The sequence below is a fragment of the Equus asinus genome, chromosome 4, assembly GCF_041296235.1.
Source record: "Equus asinus isolate D_3611 breed Donkey chromosome 4, EquAss-T2T_v2, whole genome shotgun sequence".
In the NCBI taxonomy this organism is placed as follows: Eukaryota; Metazoa; Chordata; class Mammalia; order Perissodactyla; family Equidae; genus Equus; species Equus asinus.
The window spans coordinates 70,064,131-70,082,230 of NC_091793.1; the positions used below are offsets into that span (position 1 = coordinate 70,064,131).

At 36.5% G+C, this 18,100-nt stretch overlaps 1 protein-coding gene across 1 annotated transcript in view; it reads left to right on the top strand.

Annotated features, from left to right (window-relative positions):
• Positions 1-18,100, top strand: part of PTPN4 (protein tyrosine phosphatase non-receptor type 4) — a 204,936-nt gene that overhangs the window by 124,595 nt on the left and 62,241 nt on the right. Inside the window, exon 11 of the mRNA XM_070507486.1 lies at positions 17,792-17,855. Within this exon, the coding sequence (XP_070363587.1) occupies positions 17,792-17,855 (64 nt within the window). The remainder of the gene's footprint in view (positions 1-17,791; positions 17,856-18,100) is intronic.

Consider the following 18,100-nt stretch of genomic DNA (forward strand, 5'->3'; position numbering starts at 1 on the left):
TAAAAAATTGGTGAAATGAACTACATCAAAATTACAGTCTTTTGTAAAATATATATATATTTTTTTACTGAGTTCATAATAGTTTACATCATTGTGAGATTTAAGTTGTATGTTATTTCTTCACTATCACCACATAAGTGCTCCCCTTCCCCCGCTGTGACCACCCCTCACCCCCAGTAACCACTAAACTGTTTTCTTTGTCTATATGTTTGTTCATATTCTACATATGAGTGAAATCATCTGGTGTTTGTCAGTCTGGCTTATTTCACTTAGCATAATTCCCTACAGGTCCTTCCATGTTGTTGTAAATGGGATGATTTTGTCTTTTTTGTGGCTGAGTAGTATGCCATTGTATATATATACACCACATCTTCTTTATCCAATCATCAGTTGATGGGCATTTGGATTGTTTCAGTGTCTTAGCTAATTGTCAATATTGTGCTGCGGTGAACATAGGGGTGCATATGTTACTTTGGATTGTTGATTTCAAGTTGTTTGGATAGATACCCAGTAGTGGGATAGCTGGGTCGTATGGTAGTTCTATTTTTAGTTTTTTGAGGAATCTCCATACTGTTTTCTATGGTGGCTGCACTAGTTTGCATTCCCACCATCAATGGATGAGTGTTCCCTTTTCTCCACACCCTCTCCAACGTTTGTTATTTTTAGTCTTAGTGATTATAGCCAATTTTATAGGTGTAAGGTGGTATCTTGTGTAGTTTTGATTTGCATTTCCCTGATGATTAGTGATGTTGAACTCTTTTCATGTGTTTATTGGCCATCTGTATATCTTCTTTGGAAAAAATGTCTGTTCATATCCTCTGCCCGTTTTTTGATCAGGCTGTTTGTTTTTTTAATTGTTCATTTGTGTGAGTTCCTTATATATTCTTTATATATTATGGAGATTAACCCCTTGTCAGATTTGCAAATATTTTCTCCCAATTGGTGGGTTGTCTATTTTGATCCTAGTTTCTTTCACCTTGCAGAAGCTCTTTAGTCTGATGAACTCCCACTTGTTTATTTTTTCTTTTGTTTCCCTTGTCTGAGAAGACATGGTATTCGAAAAGGTCCTATTAAGTTGGATGTCAAAGAGTGTATTACCTATATTATCTTCCAGGAGTTTTATGGTTTCAGGATTTATCTTCAAGTCTTTGATCCATTTTTAGTTTATTTTTGTGTATGGTGTGAGATAATGGTCTACGTTGTTCCTTTTTTTGCATGTGGCTGTCCAGTTTTCCCAACACCATTTATTGAAGAGACTGTCTTTTCTCCATTGGGTGTTCTTCGCACTTTTGCCAAAGATTAGCTATCCATAGATGTGTGGTTTTATTTCTGGGCTTTCAGTTCTGTTCCATTGATCTCTGTGCCTGTTTTTGTACCAGTACTGTGCTATTTTGATCACTAGGGCTTTATAATACATTTTGAAGTCAGGGATTGTGATGCCTCCAGCTTTGTTCTTTTTTCTCGGCATTGCTTTGGCTATTCGGGGTCTTTGGTTGCCCCATATGAATTTTAGAATTCTTCGTTCTGTTTCCATGAAGAATGTCATTGGGATTTCTATTGGGATTGTGTTGAATCTGTAGATTGCTTTGGGTAGTATGGACATTATAACTATGTTTATTCTTCCAATCCATGTGCATGGGAATCTCTTTCCATCTCTTTATGTCATTATCAATTTCCCTCAGTAATGTCTTATAGTTTTCATTGTATAAATCCTTCACCTCCTTGGTTAAATTTATTCCTAGGTACTTTATTCTTTTAGTTGCAATTGTACATGGAATTGTATTCTTGAGTTCTCTTTCTGTAAGTTCATTATTAGAGTATAGAAAAGCAACTGATTTTTATAAGTTGATTTTGTACCTTGCAACTTTACTGTAGTCGTTAATTATTCTATTAGTTTTCTGATGGATTCTTTAGGGTTTTCTATATATAAGATCATGTCGTCTGCAAACAGCGAGTTTCATTCCTTCACTCCCTGTTTGCATTCCTTTCATGCCTTTCTCTTGCCTAATTGCTCTGGCCAAAACCTCCAGTACTATGCTGTGTAAGAGTGGTGATAGTGGGCATCCTTGTCTTGTTCCTGTTCTCAGAGGGATGGCATTCAGTTTTTGCCCATTGTGTATGATGTCGGCTGTGGGTTTGTCATATATGGCCTTTATTATGTTGAGATAATTTCCTTCTATCCCCATTTTGTTCAGAGTTTTAATTATAAATGGCTATTGGATCTTGTCAAATGCATTGTCTGCATCTACTGAGATGATCGTGTGGTTTTTATTCCTCCGTTTGTTGATATGGTGTATCACGTTGATTGATTTGCAGTTGTTGAACCATCCCTTGTGTCCCTGGTATGAATACCACTTGATCATGATGTATGATCCTTTTGATGTATTGCTGAATTCGGGTAGCCAAAATTTTATTGAGGATTTTTGCATCTATGTTCAACAGCAATATTGGCCTGTAGTTTTCCTTTTTCGTGTTGTCCTTGTCAGGCTTTGATATCAGCGTGATGTTGGCCTTGTAGAATGTGTTACGAAGTGTTCCATCTTCCCTAATGTTTTGGAGTAGCTTGAAAAGTATAGGTATCAAATCCTCTCTGAAAGTTTGGTAGAATTCCCCAGGAAAGCTGTCTGGTCCAGGGGTTTTATTCTTTGGGATGCTTTTGCTTACTGTTTTAATCTCTTTCCTTGTGATTAGTCTATTCAGATTGTCTGTTTCTTCTTGATTCAGCTTTGGAAGGTTGTAAGAGTCTAAAAGTTTATGCATTTCGTCTAGGTTGTCCATTTTGTTGGCATATAGTTTTTTGTAGTATTCTCTTATAATCCGTTGTATTTCTGTGGTGTCCGTTGTTATTTCTCATCTTTCATTTCTAACTTTTTTATCTGAGGTTTCTCTCTTTTCTTCCTTTGTAAGTCTGGCTGGGGGTTTGTCAGTTTTATTTATCTTCTCAAAGAACCAGCTCTTTGTTTCATTGATCCTTGCTACTGCTTTTTTTGTTTCAATAGCATTTATTTCTGCTCTGATTTTTATTATTTCTCTCCTTCTGCTGACTTTGGGCTTTGTATGTTCTTTTTCTAATTCAGTTAGGTGTAATTTGAGATTGCTTATTTGGGATTTTTCTTGTTTGTTAAGGTGAGCCTCTATTGCAATAAATTTCCCTCTTAATATGGCTTTTGCTACATCCCATGTGTGTTGGTATGGTATGTTATCATTTTCATTTGTCTCCAGATATTTTTTTATTTCTCCTTTAATTTCTTCAATGATCATTGCTTGTTCAATAGTATGTTGTTTAGTCTCCGCATCTTTGTCCCTTTCTCAGCTTTTTCCTTGTAATTAATTTCTAGCTTTATAGCATTGTAATCGGAAAAGATGCTTGTTATTGTTTCAATTTTCTTAAATTTATTGAGGCTTGCTTTGTTGTCCTATCTTTAAGACTGTTCCATGTGCACTTGAGAAGAATGTATTCTGCTGTTTTGTGATGGATTTTGTATGTATATCTATTATGTCCATCTTGTCTAATTTTTTGTTTAAATCCACTATTTCCTTGTTGACTTTCTGACTGGGTGATCTATCCATTGATGTAAGTGGTGTGTTAATGTCCCCTCCTATTATTGTGTTGTTAATATCTCCTTTTAGGTTTGTTCATAGTTGCTTTATGTACTTTGGTGCTCCTGTGTTAGGTGCATGAATATCTATAAGTGTTATGTCTTCTTAGTAGAGTGTCTCATTTATCATTATATCCTTCCCCTCTTTGTCTTTCATTGTCTTTTTTGTCTTGAAATCTACTTTGTCTGATATATGTATGGCAAGCCCTGCTTTCTTTTGTTTGCCATTAGCTTGGAGTATTGCCTTCCATCCCTTCACTGTCAACCTCTGTTTATCTTTACAGCTGAGATGTGTTTCCTGGAGGCAGCATATTGCTGGGTCTTGGGTTTTTATTTGTTTTTGGTTTTAGGGGGTTCTTTTGGTGAGGAAGATTGACCCTGTGCCAACATCTGATGCCAGTCTTCCTCTTTTTGCTTGAGGAAGATTGTTGCTGAGCTAGCGTCTGTACCAATCTTCTTCATTTTGTATGTGGGATGCCTCCACAGCATGGCTTGATAAGTGGTGTGTATGTCCGTACCAAGGATCTGACCCAGTGAACCTTGGGTCACCAAAGTGGAACATGCAAACCTAACCACTGTGCCACCAGACTGGCCCCAGGTCTTGTGTTAAATCCATCCTGCCACTCTGTGTCTTTTGATTGGAGAGTTCAAGCCGTTTACATTTATAGTGATTATTGATATATGAGGGCTTAATGCTGCCATTTTATCACTCGTTTTCCAGTTGTTCTGTATTTCCTTTGTTTCTTCTCCCATGTGTTTTGGAATACCAATTCAGTTTGGTAATTCTTTGATGATTTTCTCAGTTTTCTTTTTATCTGTCATTTGTATTTCTGTTCTGCTTGTTTAGTGGTTACCATGAGTTTTTACAAAAGGTCTCATAGAGGAGATAATCCGTTTTCTGATAGCCTCTTATTTCCTTATTCTAAGCTGATTCCATCCCTTTTCTCTTCCCCTTATAAGTTAGGTTTGTCACAACTTATTATATCTTGTGTTGTGAGTTTGTGGTTAAAATGACAAGATTATATTTATTTTTGATGTTTTCCTTCCCTTTATCTTTAATGTTATAATCAAGTGTCTGCTAACCTGTTATGATAGAGAGCTGCAATTTTCGGATTTTGTCTGCCAATTTATCTCCCTGCTCAAGGCTTTGTAAACCCTTTCTCTTTTTTTTTCCTGGTATGAGGGCTTTCTTGATCATTTCTTGTAGGGGCGTCTCTTGTGGAACTGAATTCCCTCAGCTTTCGTTTATCTGGGAAAGTTTTTTTCTCCATCATATCTGAAGGATATTTTCCCTGGATATAGTATTCTTGGCTGAAAGTTTTTCTATTTTAGAATTTTGAATATATCATTCCTCTCTCTCCTACCTGGTAAGGTTTCTCCTCAGAAAACTGCTGAAAGCCTGATAGAGGTTCCATTGTAAGTTTTCTTCTTCTGTCTTGCTGCCCTTAATATTTTTTCTTTGAGGTGGACTTTTCCCAGTTTTACTACTCTGTGCTTTGGAGGTCTTTTTACATTTATGTAATTAGGAGTTCTGTTGGCTTAATTTACTTGTAATTCCAGCTTTTCCACAGGTTTGGGAAGTTCTCAGCTAATATTTGTTTGAACAGACTTTCTGCCCCTTGCTCCCTCTCCTCTCCCTCTGGAATACCTATAATCCTTATGCTACATTTCCTAATTGAGTTGGATATTTTTCCGAGAATGTCTTCATTTCTTTTTAGTCTTAGTTCTCTCTCCTCTTCCATCTGAAGCTTTTCTATATTTCTGTCCTCTAAATTTCTAATTCTATTCTCCATAAATCAGCTGTGTTATTGACAAACCCTAGATGTTTCTTTATCTCATTTATGGTGTTTTTCATCTCCAACATTTCTGATTGGCTTTTTATTAGAGTTTCAATCTTTTTATGAAGAATTCCATTTGTTCATTGATTTTGTTCCTGATTTCATTGAACTGTCTTTCTGAGTTTTCTTTTCATTGAATTGTTTTATGTTAGCTATTTTGAATACTCTGTCATTTAGATTGTAAATTTCTATGCCTGCAGGATTGATTTTTGCGTGCTTGTCATTTTCCTTCTGGTCTGTAGTCTTGATATATCTCTTCATACTGTTTGATGAAGTGGATTTGTGCCATCATTTGGTGGTGGTATCTGATCACAGATTCCACCTGCTGCCACTGACTTGGGGGTGTATGGCAGGAGCTGTGTATTCTGAGCCTGTTGTGATCCCTGGAAGCTGTTCCTGTCCTTTGGAATCTATGCTGGCAGGGCCTGTCTGTCTTTGTCCCCTGGCCACTGCTGCTTTTCACATGTACCTGGCCAACAGGTCTGCCAGGCAGGGGAATGGACGCCTTCTTTCACATGTATGATCCTGGGGGTGCTCCCCCTCTGTGCTCGCTGTCTGCCCTTCTTGGCTGCTTGGCTTGGTGAAGATGCCCCCTCATGCTCTGATTGCTTAGCCTCCTTATTGTGGAGCTTTCCCATGGGCTGGGAGGCAACTCCAAGAGTGAGGGTGTTCCTGCGTACCACTGCCCTTTCCCCCCGTCCTCTCAGATCTGCACATGGTCCTGCTCCCTGGATTGCTGCCATTCAGGAAGGGAGAGGAGATCCCTTTACCTCTTTCCACTGCCTGCTGAGGGGTCTAGCACTTCCACCTTCAGACATATGGCTGCGTAGATCTCTCAGATGTCTGTTGTGTTGTGTGAATGTCCTTTATTCATTTATGAGTGTCCTTTTCGTTCTGTCTTGGGGGGAGGGTCTAAAGGAAGAGCGTGCTCCCATCATGATGCTCATGTCACTCCAAGATTCAAGATAGAATCTCTTGGCTTCAAGGTTAAAAAAGGTCTGAAGGTTAAAAAAAAAAAAACCCTGAGTATTACTTACTATAAGGTTAATAAAAGGAGGCAAATCTATTTTGCTGATATTGATTACACTAATGAAGCTTTGAGAATTCCCCTCTTATAGCAGTATATGAGTTGTATATAAGAAGAAAGGGGCCCAGCCGTGTGGCCAAGTGGTTAAGTTCATGTGCTCCACTTCAGCTGCCCAAGGTTTCACTGGTTCGAATCCTGGACGCAGACATAGCACCGTTCATCAAGCCATGCTTAGGCGGTGTCCCACATGGCACAGCCAATGGCACTCACAATTAGAATATACAACTATGTACTGGGGGGGTGCGCTTTGGGGAAAAGAAGAAGAAAAAGAAAAAAAGATTGCCAACAGTTGTTTGCTCAGGTGCCAATCTTTAAAAACAAAAGAAGAAGAAGAAAGGTAAATTTAAAAAATCATTATGCTTTTCTAACTTACTGCAAAATATTTTTAGGGTCATTGCATGAAACCTTGAAATCTTATTTTTTTCTTCAAATATTGCCTATAGTTTTTGTTTGATTATTTAAGACTTTGTTTTTTTATGGCAGTTTTAGATTCACAGCCAAATTTGGAGAAAGGTATGGATATTTCCATATATCCCCTGCCCCCACACATGAACAGCCTGCCTCATTAACAGCATTACTCATTGTAATTGTGCATTTTTTACCAAGGGTGAACCTACATTGACTCTTCATAATCACTCAGAGTCTGTAGTTTATGTTGGGGTTCACCCTTGGTATTATGTACTCTATGGGTTTGGACAAATATCTAATAAAATCTATCCAGCATTATAATACCGTACAGAGTAGTTCCAGTGCCTTAAGAATCCTCTGTGCTCTGCCTAATCATCTCCCTGCTTACCCCTGTTACCACTTATCTCTATTTTCTCCATAGTTTTGCCTTTTCCAGAATGTCATATAGTTGGAATCCTACAGTTTTAGCCTTTTCTGATTGACTTCTTTCACTTGGTAATACTCATTTAAGTTTCCTCTATGACTTTTCATGCCTTGATACATCATTTCCTTCTGAGCTGAATAATATTCTGTTGTCTGCATGTACCACAGTTTATTCATCCATTCACCTATGGAAGGACATCTTGGTTGCTTGTAAGTTTTGGCAGTTATTAATAAAACTGTTGTTAATACCCACGTTGCAGGTTTTTGTGTGGACATAGCTTCCCACTTCTTTTGGGTAAATAGCAAGGAGTGCAATTCCTGAATCATATGGTACCAAGTGAGTTTAGTTTTGTAAGAAATTGCCAAACTGCCTTCCAAAGTGGATATGCCATTTTGTATTCCCACCACAATGAATGAGCATTCCTTTTGCTCCCCATTGCCACTAGCATTTGATTGTACCACTGTTCTAGATTTGGGCCATTCCATAGGTATGTAGTGGTATCTCATTGTTTTAATTTGTATTTCCCTGATGACATATGATGTGGAGTATCTTTCCCTGTGCTTATTTGCCTTTTGCATATCTTCTTTGGTGAAGTGTCTGTTAAGGTCTTTAGTCCATTTTTTATCAAGTTGTTTTGTTTTATTGTCAAGTTTTGATAGTTCTTTGTATATTTTGGATAAGAGTTTTTTGTCATATTTCTCTTTTATAAATGTTTTCTCCTAGTGTGTGGCTTTTCTTCTAATTTGCTTGATACTGTTTTTTACAGAGCAGAAGTTTTTAATTTCAGTGAAATCCAGCTTATCAATTTCTTTTATGGATCATGTTTTTGGTGTTATATCTAAAAAGGCATCACCATACCCAAAGTCATCTAGATTTTCTCATATGTTATCTTCTGGGTGTTCTGTAGTTTTGCATTTTACGATTAGGTCTCTGATTCATTTTCAGTTAATTTTTTTGAAGGGTGCAAAGTCTTTGTCTAATTTCATTGTTTTGCATGCAGGTGTCCAGTTGTTCTAGCACCATTTGTTGGAGAGACTGTCTTTGCTCCATTGTATTGCCTTTGCTCCTCTCAAAGATCATTTGGCTGTATTTATGGGGGTCTGTTTCTAGGTTTTCATTTTTGTTTCATTGATCTGTTTTGTCAGTTGTGTCACCAATACCACTGTCTTTTTTATTTTTTTTAATTTTTATTTTTTTCGAATGTACATCATATTTCAAATTCTGGATACATTACATCATGTTCACCACCCGAACACTAATTATAGTGCATCCCCTCATATGTGACCCTAATGACCCCTTTTGCCCTCCCCCCTTCCCCAATGGTAACCACCAGTCCAATCTCCAATGCTGTGTGTTTGTTGGGTTTTTTTGGTCGTTTTTATCTTCTACTTATGAGTGAGATCATATGGTATTTGACTTTCTCCCTTTGACTTATTTCACTCAGCATAATACCCTCAAGGTCCATCCATGTTGTCACAAATGGCTGGATTTCATCATTTCTCATGGCTGAGTAGTAGTCCATCGTGTATAAATACCGCATCTTCTTTATCCATTCGTCCCTTGATGGGCACCTAGGTTGCTTCCAAGTCTTGGCTATTGTGTATAATGCTGCAGTGAACATAGGGGTGCAAGTATCTTTATGCCTTTGTGTTTTCAAGTTCTTTGGGTAAATACCCAGCAGTGGAATAGCGGGATCATATGGTAGATCTATCCTTAATTTTCTGAGGATACTCCAAACTGCTTTCCATAGTGGCTGCACCAGTTTGTACTGCCACCAGCAGTGAACAAGGGTTCCCTTCTCTCCACACCCTCTCCAACACTTGTTTCCTGTCTTGTTAATTATAGCCATTCTGACTGGAGTGAGGTGATACCTCATTGTAGTTTTGATTTGCATTTCCCTGATAGCTAATGATGTTGAGCATCTTTTCATATGCCTGGTGGCCATCTATATTTCTTCTTTGGAGAAATCTCTGTTCAGATCTTTTGCGCATTTTCTAATTGGATTGTTGGTTTTTTTGTTGTTGAGCTGTATGAGTTCTTTGTATATTTTAGATATTAACCCCTTATCTGATATGTGGTTTGCAAATATCTTTTCCCAATTGTTAGGTTGTCTTTTCGTTTTGTTGATGGTTTCCTTTGCTGTGCAGAAACTTTTTAGTTTGATGTAGTCCCATTTGTTCATTTTTTCTTTTGTTTCCCTTTCCCGGTCAGACATGGGACTTGAAAATATGCTGCTCAGACCAATGTCATAGAGTGTACTGCCTATGTTTTCTTCTAGAAGTCCCGTGGTTTCGGGTCTTACATTCCAGTCTTTAATCCATTTTGAGTTGATTTTTGTGCATGGTGTAAGGGAATGGTCTACTTTCATTCTTTTGCATGTGGCTGTCCAGTTTTCCCAACATGATTTATTGAAGAGTTTCTCCTTTCTCCATCCTATGCTCTTGGCTCCCTTGTCTAATATTAGCCGTCCATAAACGTGTGGGTTTACTTCTGGGCTCTCAATTTTGTTCTGTTGATCTGTGTGTCTGTTTTTGTGCCAGTACCATCCTGTTTTGATTACTATGGCTTTGTAGTATAATTTGAAATTGGGGAGTGTGATACCTCCAGTTTTGTTCTTTTTTCTCAGGAATCCTTTGGCTATTCGGGGTCTTTTGTTGTTCCATATAAATTTTAGGATTCTTTGTTCTATTTCTGTAAAAAATGTTGTTGGAACTCTGATAGGGATTGTGTTGAATCTGTAGATTGCTTTAGGAAGTATGGACATTTTAACAATGTTAATTCTTCCAATCCAAGAGCACAGAATATCTTTCCATTTCTTTGTGTCTTCTTCAATTTCTTTCAACAATGTTTTATAGTTTTCGGTGTACAGATCTTTCACCTCTTTCGTTAAGTTTATTCCTAGGTATTTTATTCTTTTTGTTGCAATTGTAAATGGGATTATAGTCTTAATTTCTCTTTCTGCTACTTCGTTGTTAGTGTATAGAAATGCAACGGATTTTTGTACATTGATTTTGTATCCCGCAACTTGACTGCATTCCTTAATTATTTCTAAAAGTTTTTTAGTGGACTCTTTAGGGTTTTATAGATATAAGATCATGTCATCTGCAAAGAGTGACAGTTTCACTTCTTCTTTTCCAATGTGGATCCCTTTTATTTCTTTTTCTTGCCTGATTGCTTTGGCCAGGACTTCCAATACTATGTTAAATAAGAGTGGTGACAGTGGGCATCCTTGTCTGGTTCCTGTTCTTAGAGGGATAGCTTTCAGTTTTTCTCCATTGAGAATGATGTTTGCTGTGGGTTTGTCATATATGGCCTTTGTTATGTTGAGGTATTTTCCTTCTATACCCAATTTATTTAGAGTTTTTATCATAAATGGATGCTGTATCTTGTAAAATACTTTCTCTGCATCTATTGAGATGATCATGTGATTTTTATTCTTCATTTTGTTAATGTGGTGTATCACGTTGATAAATTTGCAGATGTTGAACCATCCCTGCATCCCCAGAATGAAACCCACTTGATCATGATGTATGATCTTTTTAATTTATTGTTGTATTCGATTTGCTAGTATTTTGTTAAGGATTTTTGCATCGATGTTCATCAGTGATATTGGCCTGTAATTTTCTTTTTTTGTGTTGTCCTTGTCTGGTTTTGCTATCAGGATAATGTTTGCTTCATAGAAGGAGTTAGGAAGGCTCCCCTCCTCTTCAATTGTTTGGAAGAGTTTGAGAAGGATAGGTATTAAGTCTTCTTTGAATGTTTAGTAGAATTCACCAGGGAAGCCATCTGGTCCTGGACTTTTATTTTTTGGGAGCTTTTTAATTGCTGTTTCAATCTCCTCACTGGTGATCGGTCTATTCAAATGTTCTACATCTTCTTGGTCCAGTTTTGGAAGATTGTATGTTTCTAAGAATTTATCCATTTCTTCTAGATTATCCAATTTGTTGGCGTATAGCTTTTCATAGTATTCTCTTATTATCTTTTGTATTTCTGAGGTGTCGATTGTAATCTCTCCTCTTTCGTTTCTGATTTTATTTGAGCCTTCTCTCTTTTTTTCTTGGTGAGTCTAGCTAAGGGTTTGTCAATTTTGTTTATCTTTTCGAAGAACCAGTTCTTGGTTTCCTTAATTTTTTCTATTGTTTTTTTAGTCTCTATTTCGTTTATTTCTGCTCTGATTTTTATTATTTCCTTCCTTCTGCTGATTTTGGGCTTTGTTTGTTGTTCTTTTTCCAGTACCTTTAGGTGCACTTTTAGATTGTCTATTTGGGATTTTTCTTCTTTGTTGAGGTAGGCCTGACACTCTGTCTTGAATTACTGTAGCTTTACAGTAAGTCTTTAATTTGGATAGCATCAGTCCTCCAACTTTGTTGTTCTCCTTCAGTATTATGTTGGCTCTTCTGGGTCTTTTGCTTCTCTTTATAAATTGTAGAATCAGTTCATAAATATCCACAAAATAAGTTGATTGGATTTTCATTGAGATTGCATTGAATCTGAGATCAAAGTGGAAAGAATTGACATCTTGACAATATTGATTCTTCAAATACATGAACATGGAATATCTTTACATTTGTTTCTTCATTGATTCATTTGTCAAAGGTTTGTAATTTTCCTCATATAGTTCTAGTACACATTTTTTAGATTTGTACTTAACTATTTCATTTTAGAGGTGCTAATATAAATGGTTTGTGTTTTTAATTTTAAATTCCAGTTGTTCATTGTTAGTATATAGGAAAGTGGTTGACGTTTGTATTCTTAACCTTGTATCCTGCAACCTTGCTGTAATCGCTTATTAGTTTCAGGAGTTTTTCTGTCAGTTCTTCTGAGTTTTCTACATAGACGATCATATCATCTGTGAACAAATATGTCTTCCTTCCCAATATGAACATCTTTCATTCTCTTTTTTTGGCTCATTGCATTAGCAAGGACTTCCTTTCTGATGTTGAAAACGAGTGGTGAGAGAGGACACTCTTGCTTTTTATCTGATCTTAGTGCGAAAGCTTATATTTTCTCATCATTCAGTATGATGTTAGGTATAGGTTTTTTGTAGAAAGTCTTTATCAAGTTGAGAAAGTTTTCCTCTATTCCTACTTTACTGAGAGTTTTTATCAAGAATGGGTATTGTATTTTGTCAAATGCGTGTAGTGATATGATCATGTAATTTTTTTTTCCTTTTTAGTCTTTCAATGTGTTGGTTCACTTTTGTTAATTTTTGAAGATGTTTTTATTTTTTTCCTTTTTCTCCCCAAAGCCCCGCGGTACATAGTTTATATTCATTGTGGGTCCTTCTAGTTGCGGCATGTGGGATGCTGCCTCAGCGTGGTTTGATGAGCAGTGCCATGTCTGCGCCCAGGATTTGAACCAACGAAACACTGGGCTGCCTGCAGCGGAGCGCGTGAACTTAACCACTCGGCCACGGGGCCAGCCCCCACATTTGTTAATTTTTGATGTTCAAAGTGCCTTGCATTTCTTGCATAAATCCCACCTGGTCGTGATGTGTAATTCTTTTTATACATTGTTAGATTTGATTTGCTAATAATTGTTTCAAGATTTTTGAATCTGTGGTCATAAATATTCTATAGTTTTCTTTTTTGTGTATCTTTGTCTGGTTTTGGTTTTAAGGTAATACTGGCCTCATAGAAGGGCTTCAGAAGTATTCCCTCTGCCTTTGTTCTCTTTAAGAGATTGTAGGAACTGGCCCCATGACATAGTGGTTAAGTCTGGCATGGTCCACTTCAGTGGCCTAGGTTCACGGCTTCAAATCCCAGGTGTGCACCTATACCACTCATCAAGCCATGTTGTGGCGTCCACCCACATACAAAATAGAGGAAGACTGGCACAGATGTTAGCTCAGGGCTAATCTACCTCAAGAAACAAAGAAGAGGAATATTGGCAACAGATGTTAGCTCAAAGTGAATCTTCCTCATCCAAAAAAAAGAGGGAAAATTGTAGAGAATTGATATAATAGCTGCCTTAGATTTTTGGTACACTTCACCAGTGAACGCATCTGGGTCTGGTGTACTTTTTGGGGGAAGATTATTAATTATTAATTAAACTTCTATTATAGATAGAGGCCTATCCAGATCATATATTTCTTCCTGTGTGAGTTTTGGCAGGTTGTGTCTTTTAAAGAATTGGTCCCTTTCATTGAGATGATCAAATTTGTGGACATGGATTTTTTCATAGTATTCCTTTAGTATGCTTTTAATTTTACTGGGATTTGTAGTGATGGCTGCTCTTTCATTTCTGATATTAGTAATTTGTGTACTCTTTCTTTTTTTCTTAGTGTAGCTATCTTTACAGAGAACTACCTTTTGGTTTCATAGATAGTCTCTATTGATCTACTGTTTTCATTTTCACTGATTTACACCCTACTTATTATTTTTATTTCTTTTTTTTTCATACTTTGGATTCAGGTTTTTTCCCTAGGTTTCTAAGGTGGAAATTAAATTATTGAATTTTGGTCTTCGTTTCTTATATATGTATTCAGTGTTATATAGTTCTAAGCTCTGCTAAGCAGAGCACTGCCTTTGCTGCATGTCACAAGTTTTGATATGTTGTATATTCATTTTCATTTAGTTCAAATAAGTTTTCATTTCTCTTGAAATTTCTTCTTTGACTCATATTTTACTTATAGGCATGTTGTTTAATCTCCACATATTTTGAGATTTTCTTGTATTCCTTCTGTTATTGATTTCTATGTTAATTCCATTGTGTTCTGAAAACAGACGTTATGTGATGTACAATTTTTAAAATTGCTAAGGTGTGTTTTATGGCTGAGAGTGTAGTCTGTTTTTGTGAATGTTCCATATGAGCTTGAGAAAAATGTATCTTCTCCTGTTGTGTGAAGCAGTCTATAGCTGTCAATTTTATCCATTTGATTGATGGTGATGTTGAGTTCAACTGTGTCCTTACTGATTTTCTGCATACTGAATTTGTCTTTTCTGGTAGAGGGTTATTGAAGTCTCTAATTGTGATAGTGGATTCATCTGTATTTCTGTCAGTTTTTTCCTCTTGTAGTTTGATGCTCTTTTGTTAGACATATATACATTAAAAATTTTTAATGTATTGGAGAATTGACCCCTTTATTATTATGTAATGCCCCTCTTTATCCTTCTAACTTTCTTTGCTTTGAAGTCTGTTCTTTCTGAAATTATTAGAGCTACTCTTGCTTTCTTTTTATTTTTTACTGAGATATAATTAACATGATATTAGTTTGAGGTGTACAACATAGTGATTCAATATTTGTGTATATTGCTAAATGATCACCACAGTGAGTCTAGTTAACATCCATCACTACACATAGTTCATTTTTCTTCTTGTGATTAGAACTTTTAAATTCTACTCTCTTAGCAATTTTCAAATATACAATACAGTATTTTTAACTATAATTACCATGCTGTACATTCCATCCCCAGGTACTCCTGCTTTCCTTTGATTAGTGTTAGCATGGTATATTTTTGTCCATCCCTTACTTTTAACCTACATGTATTTTTAAGTTTCAAGTAGTTTTCTTGTAGACAGCATATAGTTGGGTCTTTTTTTTGATGCACTCTGACAGTATCTGTGTTTTGATTGCTGCATTTACACAATTGAGGCATTTACACTGTTGACATTCCAAAGGGTTTTGATGTTTGTATTAATACCTGCCATATTCATTACTGTTTTCTGTTTTTTGCCTTTGCTCTTTGTTTCTGTTTTTGTGTTTCACTCTTTTTCTGCCATTTTTGGTTTTAATTGAGTGTTTTGTATTCCATTTTCTCTTCTTTCTATCGGTTATACTTCTGTTTTTACTTAGTGGTTTAGAGTTTGCAATATGCGTTTAAAGTTAATCCAAGTCTACTTTCAAATAATAATGTACCATGCCACAGATAGTGTGTGTACCTTATAATAAGATAACATTAATTTCTTCCTCCTGTCTCTTGTATCGTTGCTGTCATTCATTTCACTTACAGATAAGCAAACATAAGTAGATAATTGTGTATATATCCATTTTATATTTACATAATCATACGTAATTGCATTGTTGCTTTCATTATTTTGAGCAAACTGTTATCTGTTATATCAATTAAGAATAAGAAAAATAAAGTTTTCATTTTACCTTCACTTACTCCTTCAGTGCTCTTCCTTTCTTTATGTTCATCCAACTTTCCGACCTGTGTAATTTTCCTTCTGTTAACATTTCTTGTGAGGCAGGTCTACTGGAAACAAATATTCTCTATTTCTGTTTGTCTGAGAGAGTCTTTATTTCTCCTTCATTTTTGAAGGATAGTTTCACAGAATGCAAAATTCTAAGTTGATGGGTTTTTTTTCTCTCAACACGTTAAATACTACACTCTTCTCTCTTACCATTTCATCGTTTCTGAGAACTTGGCCATAACTCTAATCTTTGTTCCTCTATAGGTAAGATGTTTTATCCTCTCATTTCTTTCAAGATGTTTTCTTTATCTTTGATTTTCTGTAATTTTAAAATGGTATGTCTAGGTGTAGTTTTTTAGGCATGTATCCCACTTGTGTTCTCTGAGCTTTCTTGATCTGTGGTTTGGTGTTTGACATTACTTTGGGAAATTTCCTTAGTCATTATTGTTCAAATATTTCTTATATCACTTATTCTCTTTCTTCTCATTCTGGTATTCCCATTACCATATGTTACTCTATGTTGCAGCTTTTGTAGTTGTTGCACAGTTGTTGGATATTCTGTCCCTTTTTTAGTCTTCTCTTTGTTTTTCGGTTTTTGAGGATTCTATTATTATATCCTCTACCTTAGAGATTCTGTCCTCAGCTGTGTCCAGTCTTAATAAGCTCATGAAAGGTATTCTTTGTTTCTCTTTCTCTTTCTCTCTCTCTCTCTTTTTTTTTTTTTTGATGAGGAAGATTGGCCCTCAGCTAACATCTGTTGGCAGTCTCCCTCCACTTTGTATGTGGGATACTGCCACAGCATGGCCTGATAAGTGCTGTGCAGGTCTGCACCCGGGATCCAAACCCTAGGCCACTGAAGCAGAGCACATGAACTTAACCTCTACACCACTGGGCCAGCCCCATTCTTCATTTCTTTTACAGTGTTTTTTACCTGTAGCATTTCTTTTTGGTTCTTCCTTAGTATTTCTGTCTCTCTGCTTGCATTGCCCATCTGTTCTTGCATGCTTTCTACTTTGTTCATTAGAGCCCTTAGCATATTAATCATAGTGTTTTAAATTTCTGGTCTGATAATTCCAACATTCCTTCCGTGTCTGGTTCTGATGCTGCTCTGTCTCTTCACATTGTGTTTTTGCCTTTGGTATGCCATGTAATTGTTTTCTTGATTCGCAGACATGATATCTTAGTAAAAGAAACTGCTGTAAATAGGCCTTTAGTAATGTGGTGGTGATGTCAGTGGAGGGGAAGCATTCTGTAGTCCTATGATTGGCTCTTCGTGTTTTAGTGAGCTTGTGCCCCTGGACTGTTAGCTTCACAAGTGTTTTGCAGTCCCCCACCCCCCTTATTCGGGACAGGATGGCTAGAGTAGGCTGTGGGTGGGTATTTCCCTTCCCCACGTTAGTTAGGCTCTGATAATGCTCCAGCAGGTTATGCTCTGGTTAACTAATTTCCCCTAAAGTCAGACCTTACTAAGAACAGAGTGCTCTGGCTTATTTCCAAATAGTTCCTTTTCCCCCTCCACTCCCAGAAACCCAAGGGTATTTTTCCCTGGTATTTACTGTGGAAATCTGGTTGAGCTTCTGGAGGTAAATCTCACAATATTGTGGGGGCCCTGCTGTGAAGGAGTCCCCCTGGAGTTTTCAACTCTTTGAGTTGTACACACTGAGCTCCGATGATTCGTAGATTACAGTTCAGGTTTCCTACCCCTGCACTGGTTCCTCTGGCAGCCTCTGCTCGTGAATCTCGGCTCTGGTAAGCTACAAGTCCCTGTATTCACCTGTTGGTCTCTCAAGTCTTAGGGGTGCAGCAGTTTTCCCTGTGCCCTCCCCTTTCTTGTGGATCCAAGAAGAATTGTTGATTTTTTTTCAGTCTATTGACTTGTTATTTTTACTTGTTATTAGGATAGAGTGGTGATTTCCAAGCTCCTTACATGCAGAACCAAAAACCTACTTCTAGTTTTAAAGAGTAAATAATTATGTTATTGGTATTTCTTGAAATTTTAATTTGTGACGTGTGTTTTTATTTATTTCTATAGCTATAAAATTGGGAAATATATAGTGTACAGCAAATATCCTGATAAACCTTTCCTCAGTTGACCAAATAGATTATAGTTATTTTTCCAAAGCACCCAAAACTTTAGATTCTTTATGTAATGTGTGTATGTATATATGATTAAATGTTTACATCTTGCTGAACATACAGTTAAAAGATTATCTTTTAAATTATTTTCTTAATTTGTTACAAATATTTCCCTCTTTATCCAATATTTTAAATACTCCAATTCATTCTCTTTTCTATCTAGGTTGAAGATTGTAAAAATTTCTTTTAAGTGCAAACAGTTTTTTATTCAACTTAGAAAAGAACTGGTGAGTGTTGATCTAATTATTAATATAAATGAAATCTTAAGAAATGACTAGTCATTCATGACAACTTTTAGTGCAAGTAAAAGTGTTATTAATGCTGTTGCTAGCTGCCAACTGAGTTAAATAATTCACATTTTATGACACAGTGTATTTATTTCCCCAGTGTTTCTGTGGTTCTGATTTAAAGCTCTTCTAAATACCCAACTTGCTATCTCTTAAACTGAGAAACTGACCTCAATCGTGCTGTT